Below are 18,265 nucleotides of genomic sequence, written 5' to 3'. Positions count from 1 at the left end.
GATGGGGAAAACAATAAATTAAAACTGGCAAGTTTAAGAAGTTGAGCTGTTAGGTGGTGGGAGCATCATCAGCCACACAGAGAAACACTCTGATGAATGGAGTTAAGTACTGATGTGTTTTCCAGAATGTTAAAAATGCTGTTTGTGAGAAAGTACTGTCATCTTTAAGTAATTTTAGCATTGGTATATGAATGCGAGAATGCGTTCCAGTAGATGAGAGATTAGTTTACTCCATGAAATGAATGATTTTAAGAAAGTGAACAAACAGATGAGTTTTTGGAAAATAATGAGCAAGTACAGAAAGAACGAACAGCTTAAGTGGTCAAGCTGTACATTATTTTAACTCCTATACCACATCAGTCACCTAGCAGAAATAATGCTTATTTAATTATCTTCTGTACTTACTATTAAGAAGGAATAAAGGCAAGTTATTTTGAAAGTTATAATTAACTGATATTTTCTACCTATAAGGCTACCTAAAGAGTCGAATATGAAGTTTTGAAGAAAAGTTTTTGGCTGCCTTCTGGCTTGCAAATTAAGTGATTGACACAGCAGACATTTATGATGGTAATATGAAAGGCAGAAAATGAAAATCTTTCAGATATTGATTACTGTGATGCTTGTAAATGGACTTTTCTTTGTTCTTTTCTGCCTTCATTTTTGAGCAGACACTGTGACTGATCCCCCATGAGGGAATAAAGAGCTGGGAGCACGGGCAGCAAGAGTGCAACTTGCACTTGAAAGGCAATGAGAAAGATAGGGTGAGAAACACTCTGTCTGCAGGGTTCTGAATGTGATGAGTGGAATAACAATCTACTTTTATAATGGCAAAAGAACATTTTTGTGGCAGCCAGTATTTTGAGCCAATAGGAATACTAGCTATTTTCTAGTGAAAACTATTCTGTAATTACACTCAACATACAATAGTACATCTTGTATGAGTGGCCATTCTAATTGTAATATTAATCAAAATATTGCCACTATTTGTCTTCTCTGGGCTGTAGGAGTGATTATTAGTTATTTGATTATATTTCATTCATTTTAATTTATTTTTTATGATTCAGTTATTTCTCTTCACTCTTTTTTTATGAATCATAGGCATTAAGATGCTTTCCGATGAGAACTATATCTGTAATTGGGTTATCAAATGCAAGTAACAAAAATGTCATATTGTGCAAAACCGGCTCTGAATTAATAACTTTGCCTTCTCTCAATAATAGATGCACAATCATAAAAAATTAAACCAATATCCAACCCTGCAGTTTTGCAATTATGAAAACATGCTGATACATAGAACCTGCATTTAAATGACACTGACCAAATCTAATTATTGAATTTTGCTTATTGTTAGGGACTTTTTAGATTCTTGTTTAACAAACTATGAAAATGTAAGACTTGACGGAGTCTTCTGATTATTATATCTAGTTCTTCATGTTGTTTTGACAGAAGAGAACTGGTTTCTGCTTCATTAAATAATGCGTAAAAAAGAAATGAAACTATTTTCGCTTTTGTGTTACCTGCATTGGAAAACGCGTTGAAGAATCTCTTTGCTTGCTTTTGGATGTAAATTGATGTGTTCATTAAGTTTTTTCCAATAACACTAATAGATAGTGAATTCAAAGAAGTAAGCTCTGCAAGGCTGACACAAAATCTGTGTAATGTTCTCTTTGCAAAATAGAAAATGATGACTTTGAGAGTTGTTAATAATTCTTTGAGCTTTATAAAACGAAAACAGTTTTGAGAAAAGGTGATAACACTAAGAGAAATTATTGAAAATTGCATTATGACAAGGTCAAACACTTAGATTAGCATGGAAAGCACTGATGAAAGACATTTGAATATCTTGGTGAGTGATCAAAAGGTGAAGTATAAGTTCATAAGTTAGCATACACTATTAAAAATCTTCCAAAAATAATACATTATTGCTTTACCAAAGTGGAATGCGTGTGTGTGTTTAGGAATCTCAATTTTGTTATTTTAATGTTGTCTATACATTATATCATCTAAAATATGTATAAAATTATTTGAGGCCTTGATTCTGGAATCAGTTAAAATTATGAGCATACCATGTAGTCACTGGAGCTATTCAAACCTGCTCAACTTTATTACTGTCAATTTCTGCAGTGCTTGTGAAAGATTTAACCATTGATTATTAGTGAGAGACATCATTGAATTTTTGAGATTTTGGAAATTAAAATAATATTGAAGTAATTTTTTAAAAATAGCACTTAAATAACTGTAAATTAGGAGATCCTGAGTTTCTCACTGTCTGTTTGGGTGAGTAAAAATATATACATTCACTGAAAGGAAAGAAGTCGTGTTTAGGTGAATCTATGTATGAAATAGAAGTCGTCATCTAAGTAGGAATTATGAAAAATAGTGAGTTGATAAGCTTAAAAATTATGAAGTCAATATTGCCAAGGTAATTTCACACCATCTACAAGATGTGAAAATAATACCTAGCAAAGGAAGCATCTTTATCATTTAAATGACAATACGTTTTTGTATCATTTCAAAATAATTGAAATACCTTTTTCTGTAACTTCGCTGTACTTTCCTCACCAGATTTTATTTTCTTTACCTTTATATCCCTACAAAATATATCCTTCAAGATGTTGCATTAGAGAGGAAAAAAAGTCAGCCCTTGAGTGACATTTTGCTTTGCATACTGAATCTACACAGAGCTTTGATAGTAAACTTCTTTCATGTACAAGGTCTTTTTGTGTTTTGTCCTGTTTCTGACAACTGTAATCTGTGAAAACTAATAGTAGTTGTTCCTACTGTCATGTGAATCATTAGTAACTCTTTCTTTTGACCTTAGCTTTGCTATATCATTTTATGATGTATTTTGCGAGAAATTATTATTTGCTGTGGTAGTTTATCTCTATTAAACCCAGCAGATATTTATCATAATTGCTAAACTAGGTGTCAGGCCACATCATAGTGTTGGTTTTAGTTTTGTTCTGCACGGAACTAACAATTTAGATTAAGCAAGTAACTGTTAGAGAGATTGCCTTCTGCATTTTTGTGTAAGATATCTGAAAGAGAAAAACAATTTGCCTCAAACTGTATGGATATTGCAGAGTCTGGATTCTGCTGTCTTCTGACCGGATTATCTACTAAGTAGTTCAGTATGTATTCTGAAGTGATGAAAATAAGGATGAAGGATGTCTCCAGTATTATTAGGTGAGAATACTTTATCTGGTGCAGATTTCAAGAAATTTGACATTTCTGGTGTTTGAAATATTATAACATCTCTAATACTAATATTCTATGGGAAGATGCACTTTTGTTCCTTATCTTCAACAATACTTTATACCAGTTCATACAAACAAAAAAAAAATTGTTCATTTTGTTTAAAGTGTGAAGTATTCAAAATGGTAAATACTCATTTGTTTAATAGTCTCATACTGTAGGTATTGTTTTTGCTCATGTGCCTCACTTTTTTTTATTGACATAATGTTATGTATCTGCTAGTTTAAACAGAGAATGTAATAGAGTTATTACAGATATTCTTATTAAGGGTCAACTTACATCTCTATCTTCAGAAAAGTTTGAGTGCAGTGGTTTCTGTGACAGAAAATAAAGTCTATGATAGGCATGAATGCTTTCCACACCTCCACTATTTGCCAAGCAAAATCCTCTTCACATACACATATGTGACCGTTATTTCTAGTTAAACATATAGGAAATGCATGGAACCATGTCAGATGATTTTGTAAGAATGCAGTAGAGGTATCCGTAAATAATGCAGGATTTTGTGGAAATGTATTATATTTCTGACTTTGTAATGTATATAAATGTCTGCGTTAGATAATGTGTTAGATAATAATGGGCAAATCATGGCTCACTAGAACTGGGACTCCAGAGAGTGCTGTTTCTGTCTGGGGTCTGTGCTGGAAAGAGAAGTGAAAGACAGAAGGAGTGTGAAGAACGTGCTCATTCTTGCCATCTGGATTTTACTAATTTTCCTAGGGTGTTTTAGGAATAGTGTCAGCTGTGAAGGATGGGAATTTATGTTTATGGAGGGCAGAGAGAAGATTCTGATGCAGTTACTTGATCTCTCTTCTGGTACAACCGTCTTCTTAATGCTTTTTATATTCTGTTATTGTCTCTAGGCAATGTTTGAACATCCTCTTTCTATTTTGACCTTTAACTAACATAAAAGTTTTTAATTGGAACTTTTAAAGGAATAGCTACAGCTGGGAAGGGGGACTCCGAGATGTTGAGCTCAAAAGAGCTACTGTCTCTTACAGTTTTGAAAGAATATTTGGAAACTTTTCTACAGAGGTTGACTTTTCCTTCAGATTTCAATAGAGTTCTCTTACCACGGACTAGCTTATTTAACGCCACATATACATAATTGACTACCATCTTGGAAGTCAAAAGCCTTGGTAAAAACTACTCTGTGGTTTTGTTGTTGTTTTGGTTTTGTCTTTGGTTTTGGTTTTTTTTTTTTTTAAGTCTAAGTCTTTAAGTCAGGTTTTCTTTCCCTTTATTTAGGATTTTATTTATATTTTTTTGTCTCCTAAATATGTGAATGACCATATAGCAGTTCTGATCAAAAAACTAAGACAACAAGTAATGATTTTGTCTCAAGTTTCTTTTAATGTTATTCCTTCCTTGTGAGTTCTGTTTTAAGCGTGTTAGAAAAATATGTACTACTCAGTGCCTAACTATGTAAATTACAAGTGTAACAATCTGAGAGGTCCTTAGAAAAACTTTCAGTCTACTTCGTGTTGGTAACCTTTTTTTAAAAAAAAAATCACACAGTATTGATATCTCTAATAGGGACTTTTTATACTTTAACATCTCAAATCTTCACCATCCCCCTCCCCTGGTGATTTACATAGTAATTTCTAACAAATTACTCCTTGAAATGCCTGTATAATTTCCTAACCTAATGGAAAAGAAGGTTGGCATGAGCACTGCATTCAGCTGTTCATATATTAGGCCCCTTTCACCTCTCAAGCAACTAGAGATAAGTTGAATAATGAGAGAACTCATTTCTGTGTTGCTGTGCATTCTTTGCTTTTCTGTCTCATCAAAATGCTGTACTAGCTAACTTCGCTCGATCAAAATGAAGCAAATACTACTCCAGGAAATTTCAGCAGCATTACGTCAAACTAGTGGGTTTTTGTTGCTGTTTGGTTTTGGTGGTTTTTTTTTTTTTTGTTTGTTGGTTTGGGTTTTTGTTTGTTTGTTTTAATATATAGAAGGCTGTTTTATAAGACTGTTTAGTTTGTTATATAGACATTAGAATAAAATACTGGGTATTTTGCATGTTAAAAGTAGACAGAATGGTACTGAAAATAGTGGGGCTGTATGACAACAAGTCAAGAAACTACCTTAAAGTGTAAACTTGCCTTTGTAATAATTCGTGTAGGTGGAAGGCGGTAGTAAGAATTTCTGTCTTTAAGATATCTACTTGTTTTCGTTCTCTGGTGCAAATGAGTAAATAGCATTTTCTTTTTACACGCATAAAAAGAAATATTCTTCTAGATTCTGAAATAATAGTGAGTATGTCTGCTTAGTGATCCTGACAAAAATGATAGATCATACATAATTTTCTAATCTACTATCTTGGATGCAGATACTGGGGAATAATAATAGCTGAATTTATTATATAATCTCGCACACACCTGCTAAACATTATGATGGTCCATCAATAAATACAAACATCTTGCCAACACTTAATTTAAAATTGCTTAAATGTATTGTATTTTGATTCCCATATTAACTTTATTAACAGATTTATTCAAGTATTATTAGCTTCTTAAAACAGATTTTTTGTATTTGTTAGGAATAGTGCAAAATAATGAAACAAGTCAAAATAATATAGACATACACATACAGAGACCAGCAATAAGGTCTTGGTTTCTTCTGGCATTTGAAAAAAACATCTCAACAATATATTGACAGCTATAGTTTTCTTCCAGGATGCTTCCACATGAACTTTGGAGGGAACTTTGAAGGAAATCCAGTCACCTCTGATGAAAGCAAATGAGAATTTGCTATAAAAATGTTTTTTCTGATTTTGTTAAATTGACATAGCCTGATTGTGTCCCCCAAAGGCCATGGCAAAACATAATCAGGTTGTCTCCAAATTGGAATAATTCCAAAATCTCTGAAAAACGCAAATGTAGTTATCAGAGAAGAATTACAAGAGTTCTTTGAAAGATTAGGTCTTTATTAACTCAGATTTGTTTCTGTCAGTCTGTATTTGAAGAACTGTGTTTGAAGATTCTCAAACCTAGATATAGAATACCATTTTTTCAAGTGAATTGGACACTCCTGCATTTTATGGATGACATTAAATCAGTTCATGTTGCCAAAATGTTGCTTGCAGCTGAATTTTCAATGGGTTACATTAAGCATTCTCAAAGTATGTGCAGGCACGATCACTGTGTGTACAAGAAGGTAAGTTTATGTATGCAAACAGGTACATAGGCTAGAGTAATTGGGAAGATTGGCCAATTATGTTTCTAGGCATGCGGTTGCATATGCAGCCTAAAAGCATATGCACAATTTGGTGTATGCAAATTAATGCAATCACAAGCATTGCTGGTAAGTTAAACTCATATAGTTAATTTTACCCTTTTGGTGTCAATGATGTCAGATAAGGCTGGGCTTGTGTATTTGGTGATAATCATTTTATTACTGGACAGATCCCAAAGTCCTTTTCAAGAAATTTAGAAGTATAAAATTTGTCAGTGGAAAAGATTGACTTTTACATGGAGTCATATATTTTTTGTGGCAAAACACTAACAAGCACAACAACATTTGTAGTGATTGCAGCGGAATCACAAAATTAAATGGCAGAATTTTAGTAGCTGCAAGTTGCAGCGATCTGGGTTTTCTTGCCTATTGAATCAAAAAATAATAAATACAAGGAAGAGAAAAATATAGTGAAGTAACTGATTGTTTACTATTTGTCTTACTCTCGAACATTTTAAAATGTAGAAATATGTTGCTTTATCTGCATATCTCAAGTAAATTATAACACTTTTTATATTGTGGCTAAGCAGTCTTTCTGTATCTTATTTCATGATGTTTGTGGACATACACTAATAATCATAATTCAAGATGATAGATATCATCACAGTAGTTTCTCAGTTATTTCCATGTGAATAGTTTGTATGTGTGCTCATTGCCTAACTATGAAAAAAAAAATAAACACAACACCTGGTAACAAAGAAACAGTCAACAGGAACCAATCTGATGCAATTAAGAAATGGTGAAAGGAAATGTTTAAGTATATAAGGAAAAGGCATTATTAATATATTTTATGAAATGCACATATCTACCATAACTAGTATTAAAAAGGTTATTAATTAATTTCATATTGGCCTGTCATCGCCGTGTCTGACAATCAAAAAATAGCTGTTTGGCAGCTCTGATCAAACAGAATCTAGTTTCTACATTATTGTAGTAAAGCGTTTCCATGACCAGGTGTCTCTGGATTGATACCTAAAAAGTATAATTATTTATAATTTATTTATTCCTATACTTTCCATTTCAACTTTGGAAAAAATACAGATGATAGTTCTGTTTGGTAAAAAAATATTATTAGTTATATAGAAACCAAGATTTTGAGAAGAGTGATCTGCTGAAAGTCTCAGGTGAGTTCTTTGTATAACAGGAAACTTGACTCACTTCACCCTGAGTACCCTGGTACACCCTGTATTTAAAATCATTAACAAAGCAGAGGTTATTTGAGAGAAGGTAATCTATCTGACTTCATGAAATATTTTTCCATTTTCTTCATATCTCTCCACTGGTATTCACAAACCTGTGATTTCTGTATCCTGAGCTTTTTCTAGTGTCCACCCTCCTTGTGGTCCTTCCTAAGATACGTGATTCTCTTTCCTTTAGGTGATTTTACTTATCCATTCTCCTCCATTTAAAGGGGTGCTTTTCTTTCCCCCCACCCCTTCTTTTCATCTTTTTCTTGTCTTTAGACTTAATTGAGGTCATGTACATGGATGCAGATATGCTAAAACCCCATAATCACCACTAGTCCTTTCTTTGATATATTTTAAGCATGTATACCCAACAGCCCCTGTGTGTCTCACAAACCCTGCTTCCAGTTCGGTTTTTTTCTGATATCAGTGAGGTTCTCCCCGTTGATGGCTGGAACTTTTGGAATTGGTTTATGCAGCGTTTTAAAGTTACTGTATTTCAGATAAACAGAAATGACATCAGGTTGATAGCTGAGACTCTGGTCCTGTCAGTAACCTCAGGCTACTGGGGCACTTCTGGAAAATTGTGAGCTATAAAAGTAACAAGAAGTAAGAGAAAGATGCAGCCATCTGAATAATCTAATTGCTCTGGAGTTCATGTGGATGATAGCAAAACTCTCAGTCAAGTGAGACAAGTAGCAATAGTCAGATTATTACTATATATTATACATACAGAAACATACAGTACTTTGCTTTACTATAATAGGGCTGAAGTGGTTTGTACTTAATCTTCAAATGATGCAACTTAGCAGAAAGGATTGTAATTTATTATTAATTAAAGTAGTATGTTTGAATTGTTTCCTTTTTTATATTTCCTGATGGACATAAAAACTTTCTCTATGGATATTTTACCATTCATTATGCTACATGTAATTGGAGTTATTACTGTTTTTTTCCCAGCAGTAACTGATAACTTCTGTGTACAACATTTCAGGTTCCTCTTTACATTGTCAAAAAATCTGTGCAGTTCAAAATTCCACCACACAGTATAATCTGAATGCAAACTTCTATAAACTACGTGATTTTTTTTTCTTCACATTTATAGCCAAAATTATGAAAAGCATAAAAACATAAGCACAGCTGAGAAACAGGGTTTTTTTATTATTATTATCACCAGTTTACTGTAAGGTGTATCCTTTTAGCCTTTTGCTCTGCACATTATAAAACCAGATGATGAGGAGTTTATTTTCTCCGATTTCAATTCCTTTTTATTGCTCCAGACAAGTTCTTCTTGAACAGTGATTCATGACTAATTAGCAAATAGTTGATGATTATCTGTAGGTGAACCAAGCTGAAAGAGTTCTGCTTTGATTGATTTGAGGTTTTTTAAGTTTGAACATTTACTACTTGAGTGTGTCCTGATAAGTCATTGTTGTATTCGAAGCATAATCATTTTTAGATTCCTCATTAAGATTCCAAACAGAAAACATAATATAAAAAACATGCATTATTGTATTTTCTTATTTATATGGAAGCCATTAATATATAAAGCATATTAAAGGTCAGTCTATGAATTAGTGAGCTCTCATAAAACAGCTGGTTCAGGATACAATGACTGCTAAATGCTTTCATAGTTGTAAAAAGCAATTGGAAAAATTCAAGAATAGAAATTAATTCAAAGCTACAGAGAGAAAACACTTTTGTCTGAGGATGGCCATGTGTCTCAAATTACTGAAGGCTTGGAGAGTATTCTGAGAAAATGTCAGTAACTTATTTTAGGCTTTTCGTCTGGCCTAGTGGAGCTTCTTTTCTGGGCTAAAATGATCTATCTAGCTATGTCTATCTGTTTATATAAGCATACACATATATGCTTATGCAGATTGATTCTTTGCTCCAGTGGATTACCTTTTTTTTTTTTTTTTTCCCCCCTTGAACCTTACATTGGGTGCTAAAGTCAGAATTTTATTAAATGTAAGCTGTGAAAGGCAGAGGTGAAAGTGAGGCAAACAGTATGCTGAAGGACCACCTATCTGTCTCTGTGGAAGTATTTATGATATCATTTTCTAATACTTAAATGTTACGTCCTTAAACACCAGTATTAATACAACAGCTCGATTCATACTATTTAATAACAACAATAACAAAAAAGTAAATATCATACAAGTCAGACATCTTTCACTGATAGTAACAGTCACCAAAACATCATCTTAATCATCTTTTTCTACTAAGATGTCTTAGAAAGTGAAATAATATGCAGGTATCAGGTATCACTACATCCAGTAATGTACAAAGGTGAGCGAGTGTGTACCAAAGACTGTGCAGCTCTCTACTTAGAAGAAAACATTGTGGCTGAAAGTATGTATGGCTTACTGTTTGTAAAGGATCATTAAAATACCCTGAATATGTTCTGTTTTTACTACTGCTTATCAGAATTACATACTTTTTGTTTACTTACAGTATGAAAGAGGCTGGTTTAGGCCATAAACAGTGGAGGGGTGGTCCCATTTCATCAAACTGCAAGCAGTGTCCAGTAGTTTATACCAATCCTGTTTGTGGATCAGATGGTCACACATATTCCTCTCAGGTAAGAATTAAATAAAGAACTGAATTATTCTTTCATTGTTCCAGTCAATTCCAGCTCTTGCAAAATAAAACGCTGTATCATAAGACAAATCAACATTCATTTGTTTTGACTAAAATATATTTTACAGACTGCAACATACAGCAATTCTAGTGTAACATAAGACAAAAAGGCAAAATGGTAGCAAATCCTAAGCAGCATGAAACAGTAGTACCCAAAGAAACACGTTGTAAGAGTGTTCCACAATGTAATGGAGCTCTGTGACAGACACCAAGGCAGGGTTTTGAGTAAGGAAAAAAAGTGGTGCATGTCCCAAATTTGGAGGAGGATAAACATGTCACATTTTCCAGTTCACCATTCAGGAAATACTTCACATTCCAAGAACCTAGGCATAGATGTTGCATGCTGAGATTAAAAACATGTAATAATGTAAATAATTGTTGCATATCTTTCTTGCCAACAGCATTTTATGTATTCTAAGACCTTCCTTCTGTATTCCTGAACCCTCCTGTCTTTTCTAGGTACTTATTTGGGGACAGAATAGTAATTAACAAAATGTTACTGTCAGTTTTCCCGGTCTTTTTTAGAGAAGAGATTTTGTGCTGGTCATTTTGAAGTCCAGAAACCATGGGACTGCATTAGTACAGTGCTCAGGTGAAACTTTTGAGATGGAGAGACTTCATAATGCTGAAAACAAATCAATTTGTTTAGCATCCTCTCTTAAAATTTTGAGTAGAAGAGTGTTGGGCCAATGTTAACAACTGAGTCCTCCCTAGGAGAAACAAATGTGTGCTCTAGTTGAACTTATTTTTGTCAAAAATGATGTGCAATTCAGTAGTGCAAGAGGACCCACTGTATTCTGCCATTCTGACACTACTAACAAAATGTTTCTAATAGTAGACAGTATCCCGTGCTTGAAGAGAAATATAGTAATAATGATGATAATGCTGATTGTTCTAGATTAAATCGATGGAGATGGAGAAGCTCTGTGTTTGTTACTTATAAAGAAAACATTTCATATAGAATTTTAAGCAAAATATTTTTAGGATATTTCCAAATATTTAAATATTTTAGAGCTAAGTATTTACTGTGTTGATTTTTTTTGTTTGTTTGTTTTTTTACTGCAATCACAAACTGAATTTTCCAAAAAAGTATTAGACTTAAGAGGAGTGACTGTCTATTAGATTGAACACTTAAGTATCCTGTCCAAGGATGTTTTCTTCTTGATAAAATAAAAACATCATAATATAACTAGTACTTCTGCAACCATGCCAATTCTTATGCTTTTATCCTAAATTTTACATAAGAAAATGTTTTTCTTACAAACTGAATATTTAGCTATAGGGAACTGGTCAAAAATTTTATTTTTTTCTTAAAAAAAAAAAAAGAAAGTCTAGCTCTTACACCAGGCTATCTGAGGCCCTACACATGAATTTTGGACTCTTTGGCTTCTCAGGAAAATAATTATTTTCCACTGATGATGTGGCTTAAAGTTTTAATTCAGAAATTTGAAAATATTCTTACTTTCATTCACAGTAATCTCCTGTCTATGTTTTATCAAGAGCCTGAAATGTGCTTCCATCTTACTAGACATTAGATGATACTGTCATTTAGCATTTATTTTACTGTGCCATGTGAAGGTTCAGTCAGTCTTTAAGTCCCAAGCCTGGCCTGCACATAGATATAAAACAGGCAGTGGTTCTTATGATTTTGCAGTTTAAGAGACAAGGTAGATAATTTGATACAGGTAATTCTGAGTGAGCAACGGGGTTTTTTTGTTTTGTTTTTTTTTTTAATACTATATACTTTATCCATTATATTCTCTACCTACATTCTTCCTAATGTAATATAAACATCATGGCTAGGTTTAACTTCATCAGTTCATGTGTTAAATGTGAGGGTGTGCTTCTCAAACAGGATGATGAAAAATGAGTGGATTAAATAGATACTCTGCTTCCATTCCAGTCCATTATCAGAGCTACAGTCAGTGCAGTATTACATATCCAACCTCTGTGTCCCTCAAATGCATATAATGCAGAAGTAATATAGCACCAGAGAGCTTTTGCAGGGTCTTCCTTTTGTCTTCCACTACTTTGTCATGGTAGATTTCAAATTGAGGTTTATAGCAGCAAAATGCTAAAAAAAAGTTAATGAACACAAAATATCTGCATTAGTCTATAAATATTTTTTTATTTTCAGTGACGCTATGATTTCTTCTTCTATGGTGCAATTGTATCAAAGGAGAGGTCCTTGCAAGGTTATTTCAGGAGTAGTTGTTTTAAAAATTGACATAAAGTCAAATATTTGTGCTCCTTTACTCCAGGCAAAGTTTAGTTTTGTTGTGCCATCAAGCTCCAGTAGGAGTTTATATAACAATTTTCTTGTATGTAGAATGCATTTGTCAATGACTGTGGCAAGCTGTAGAATACATTCTTTGAAAATAAGTCAGTAAATAGTAACAGGTTAGTAGAACGCAGCCAGGCAGCTGGCAGTTACCAGATGGACACTACTTTGGGAGTATGTCCTTCCTTCTCAGGCCAAGCCCATGCAAATATTTGAAGTGAATTACATAACTAGATATTTCATATATAATTTTTACTTTGAGGAAAAAAAAAATGATGATATAGTAGGTAGACAATATAGAAAGAAAGGCTAACTTCTAAATAGAGCTTATCCAGAGTTGGGTAAGGATGTTCTGTTTTCCATTCACTTTAGCAGGCCACAATTAGTTGCATACTGTCACTGTAAAGGAAAAGTAGGAGGCGTAAGATGCTTATTATTTGCATTACAAGAATGTTGAAATAAAAATATTATGTGCTGAAATGCTGGGTAATCAAAGTGAACATTAATTATTATGTGAGAAGAAATTCAGTACAGAGAGATCTTGCTGTTTCCTTACCAGGCTGGTGTTACAAACAATTTTTAGTTAATAGCCTTTAAATAATACTGCATGTGTTTTACATTTCATTAGTCTAGTTTCACCTTCTGCTTCTCTCTGAACTTTGGCACTTGAAAGTGTTTTATTCATTTTAACACTAGGAATTCTCAAGCATTGCTGTAGCATAGGGCTTCGGTACCCCTGAATATTTAGCGCCCTCTCCATTCTCCAGGAAAAACACAGCGACTGCTACCAGGACAGCTTTTGCAGCCTGTGTCTAGCCTCATCTTTCCTGGGATTAATAGGGAAATACAAAGGACATGGAGTGCAGCTCAGATGTGGTGGTTTTTGGCAGCATCCCACCTCTTGCCATTATTTTACCCAGGGATGCAATTCACTGCTGTCCATAAAGCTCATGTAGCTGTGGATGGGTTGATGATGCTCGGGCTTGGATGCTTCTGTTGGAACAATTCTCCATATTGTGCTATATTATAACTGGGCCTTCTGAAAAATGACCACAAGGAAAAAAAATATGCTCACATGTCAGATGAGTTGCCTTTTGAGTGATTTTTTGCATATTTTAATTACAGCTCTGATGTTTGGTACAACACGCTGAATTTTTCTCTTTGGTTGAATGTGATCAACAAGTAGTCCTGCTGTAACAAAATCTAACCTTAAATAAGATCAATGAGCAATGCTTTGAGTATTTTGAAAGGAAAACACCACAGAAATAAATTAATCTTTAGAATATGTACATTGCCCCATGATTTTATTCCAGAATCATCTTGGCAGTAAGTCCTAGATCAATTTTATTGTTAGCAACGATTTGCTCAAGTTGGTTTCATATTGCTAGTGAATTTTTAATGAAATAATTTTCTGCTACCTATGAAAACTTCATGTCATTGATGACATCCCTATAGGTATAAATAGCAATAAAAATAATGTTTTGCAAAAATAATAGGTCTAAACTAGCTTCTCAGACTAAGATGGAAATGTATAGAAAAGCAACAGTTAGAAAAAAGGATATGAATTCTTGATATACTTTACAGACAGCTAGGTATGTGGATTTAGATTTTTTTTTTTTTAAGATTTAAATACTTTCTTCAGTCTCCCAGATGATGATTCATTTCTCACTAGAAGGGTGAAAGAGAGCCAGTGGATAAGATCACACTGCATGTGGAGGGAGCAGTTTGGTACTGGTTGCTTACTCTGTCCAAATTTTGTTTATAGATTTACATGAACCTAAATTCCTAGATTTTTATTCTCAGAGTATCCCATACCTAACATTTTCTTTTTATCTCATTGCTGCCTTTATTCATTTCACGACTTCTATTTAATAACCTCTTAGCAGTGTGTTTGGTATAAGACAGCCTGTTTGGAGGAAGCATAAAAAATAAGTATCAACATTTTGAAGCTTCAGTGTTATTTTAAACATCATCCTATAGTAAAAGTTAAATTGATTTAAATTTATTTATTAGCTTATGGTGAATTTTTAGGTCACATGAGCTGTTGGCAGTTCCTTTCTACTTGAGAAAACATTGCTGGAAATAGATATCTACATCGTAATAGTAAATGAAAGCTGTTTCCACAAACATGATTCAATCTATATCAGTCTTACTTTTTAAATTGGGCTAATCCATGCTGCCTTTTCTTTTTTATCTTCATTGTTACTAAGCAATCTGCTGTAGACTTAACTGTCAGTTGAAACATAGCCAAAAATAATAAGATTAAATCATTGCCTGCCATCTTTAGTAATAAAATAATGTAATCTCTCTCATGTAAATTATTTCACAGCATGCTGGTCCATATTTTTGCAGTTGGAAGAAGCAGCTTCTTTGAGATGCTTGGCCAGCACAATTTTTTTTTTTTTTTAATAAAAGTAGGTTTTGTCCTCTCAAAATTCATGTCTCTATCCAGTTCCCACGCAAGACCCAGCCAAAATCGCCTTATTCAAGTGGGTAACTTTAAAGGCTTCTACAAACAAAATCTGTGTTCAACTGTTACAATGAAAGGCTTGTGACTGAGGTACATTGGCAACTAAAATGAAGTTATTGGCAATTAAAATGAAGTTATTGGCAAATGAGAAACAAACAAAAAATCCAAACCAAAAAAACACAGCAACAAACCATGTCTAGCCCTCCTTCTGCCTCACCTTCTCCTCCCCTTAAAAATTCAAAACAAAAACCAACAAAAAACACAAACAAAAAAACCCACCAAACACACAGAAACGAACCAAACAACCAGCCCACAACATAAAAAACCTCTCTTAAATGAGACTGGCTAGTAGTCAGTGAGATGAAATCCTGCTTGATTGATCCATGTATCCTACTTCGTGGGGATAAACTGATCTTTACAGAAATACTGGAAACTCATTTTTTATTGTTTAAATGCTTAAAAAACCCCCCTAATAATAAAAAAAAAAAATCAGGAAATGAGATTGGTTTTCCTGCTTCTGTCATCAGTGGGTATTGCCAGTAATGCCTGAAATTTTATCCGAAACCTTTGAATTGATAGGATGTGGTATTCAAAAAAAGTCAGAGAAATGTCAGAAGGGTGACTCACTTTATCCAGTTTTCCAAACAGGCTGATGTACTAAAAATTCCAAATTATATATAACTGATCTTTTTTTGTCAACCGCATTCAAAATAAATAGCTGCTGAAGCTGTAGAGAATGAAAATGGTGAATTAGATAACATATTACTTCATAGAACCTCCAATATTTTGAAATTTTGAGCATCTCGGTATTTATTAGACTAGGATGACATATTTATACTAGCAAGAATTGAGTTTAGTTTCCAGAATACTATGTTTGTTTAATATAAAATTATATATTGGATTTACATTAAAATATACATAAACTTCAATAAAAATTTAAAAAATCCTGCTTTGTGGACTAGAAAATACTTTCTTAAGCCTTCATCTTTGTAATGTCTCTACATCGTTTTTTAAAACAGTATAAAGTTTTGTCTAGAATAGAAACAATCTAGGCTGGAAGGACAAACCAATAAAAGAATGGGATAAATAGGGGAAAGTGAAACAAGTGTTAGTGTTTATTAAATAACTCCCATGTCACAGGAGCAGTATACAGATACAAAATAATGCATGTAGAAAGAACTCAGATTCAGAAACTATTCATGAAAATCTAAATGTGTATGTTGACTGTCAAACAGGACAGCCAGTAAAACAACAAAATAAAATTACTTAAAGTGAAGTTGAGAAGTTAAAGATTCAGATTTCTTAAACTGTTAGGTTGCATTAGAGACATCCATACTTACCTGGAAAACAGTCTTTCTCTGAATGGTAGCTTTAGTCAGCAGAAATTACTCTTTTGAAAATAGTATTCAAAATCTTGTAACTAGAGTTACAGCTAGAATAGTCAGAATAATTTTGGCACAAGAATCTTTTTTCCAGGAGAATATATGCACATCGTATGCAGGCAGAAATGCATAGGAGCTGAACAGAGGAGCTGGCGCTGGTGTAGCTATGCTTGTGGAGTGATAGTGGAGAGTAGAAAATGGTCCTGAAAAGAAACCAATGGAAAGATGGGTCTGAAGCATTAAGAGACAATGAATATTGTTCTTAAGGTTGTGTAGCTGTTTGAAACATTAAGGTACCTGAGAAGACAGTGGAAAATATAGTGATGATCTGTGTCCCCTTGCAAGAAGGGGGTGAAAAGAGAACATTGTTTCAGGTTTACCAAGCGGAAGCTCGTTATTGAGCTTGGTGTCAGTGGAGTGGAGAATAAAGAGAGTAGTAATTGAAGAGGTAGTTAGGTGGGATAAGAGAGCTTTTGTTTGGGTGGGGTTTTTTTGAAACAAATGGAGAAGAACCTTTTTATAAAGGGAGAGAGAAAACAGTTAAAGACAGTGGGCATGAAACAAGATTATGTCAACCTAGGGAACAGATTTTGAGAGTTAGTAGCAGACAATCCACGATAAGAATGGTATTGATGAAGATGAGATTGAAAGTAGCAAATGGCAAACAAGAAAACTGCCTCAGGTCTTGGCCCAGTGAAAACATTCAAATATTACAGTAATAATTCCCTGAAAGAAGACCTCAAAGACTGTGCCAGTGTAGGAGATAATATGGAAAACACATTATTAGAACTTATTAGAAAGGAAGAAGTTTAGTGGTGCGTGGTGTATTTCTGTTCTCTTGTCTCTGACAGCCTTATATCCCATGCTGGGCATGTCATTCTGTTCTCCTTGGAACATTCCTTCCCATGTCCCAGGGTTGAGGGAGAGCCATGGCTGCCTAAATTGCCATTGTATGCAAGGCAGTACTCCAGATATGTGAGCAAACAGAAGAAAATGTAACAACAAAGACATTTCTTGTTTTGCTATATACGTGCGAATGGGATGATTAAACTTTTTTTTTTTCTTCCCAGAAAGCAGTTTCTCTCTTTCTCTCTATCACCAGTGTGACCTGGAAGTCAGTAATTTTAGGTCCTTTAGGTCATTTTCTGAAATTTGTGCTGTAGGATAAAATATGTGGCTACACAATGGTATCTTAAAAAAAAAAAAAATTACAAAAACTAACTTAAATGCCTACTATGGTTTTTTTTTCTTAGTTATTTTTAGTTATTTCTATGTTATTTTTATCTTAGTTCTGATGCACAATGTTTTTACATACATATTTAAACCAGGCATCACCTCCCCGTGCAGTGAACCATGGGACCATGTTTTTTTGTTTTTCATTTTATGTGTCTCCTTGTCTCCTCTTAGTCATAGTAGAACTTTAAATATATGCTTATCAATTAGCAGTGAAACCGTGGATAATTTTGTTGTGTTGAAACAAAGTCTATTTTATCTACCATGTGTTATGGAGAGTTATAATAAATGTACATTGTTTCTAATTTCTTTCCCTTTTTCTGTATCCTTTAATTCTTTTTCCTTTTAAGAAGGGGTTTGGAACAACATAGATGTAGCAGGCATAAAAGGTGTACTTAATATTTCTTAACCGTTTTGGTTTTCTTTAGCAATTAACAGAACAGTAAGTATTTGAAAAGCTACAAAACTGCAAATGAGGTTAAAATTACTAGGAAAAAATGTAGTTATTCAAGTTAAATTTTTTGAGAACTTGCAATTAATCAAACAGAAGTGTCTAGCTTCTAAAAACATGTTC

General features: G+C 33.6%; 1 protein-coding gene across 1 annotated transcript in view; it reads left to right on the top strand.

The window, feature by feature from the left end:
* Positions 1 to 18,265, top strand: part of SPOCK3 (SPARC (osteonectin), cwcv and kazal like domains proteoglycan 3) — a 192,489-nt gene that overhangs the window by 108,172 nt on the left and 66,052 nt on the right. The window contains exon 6 of the mRNA XM_065634057.1: positions 10,140 to 10,266. Coding sequence (XP_065490129.1) covers positions 10,140 to 10,266 — 127 coding nt within the window. The remainder of the gene's footprint in view (positions 1 to 10,139; positions 10,267 to 18,265) is intronic.

Source organism: Caloenas nicobarica, chromosome 4 (assembly GCF_036013445.1).
Source record: "Caloenas nicobarica isolate bCalNic1 chromosome 4, bCalNic1.hap1, whole genome shotgun sequence".
NCBI classification, from domain to species: Eukaryota; Metazoa; Chordata; class Aves; order Columbiformes; family Columbidae; genus Caloenas; species Caloenas nicobarica.
This window is presented reverse-complemented; position numbering and strand designations above follow the sequence as displayed.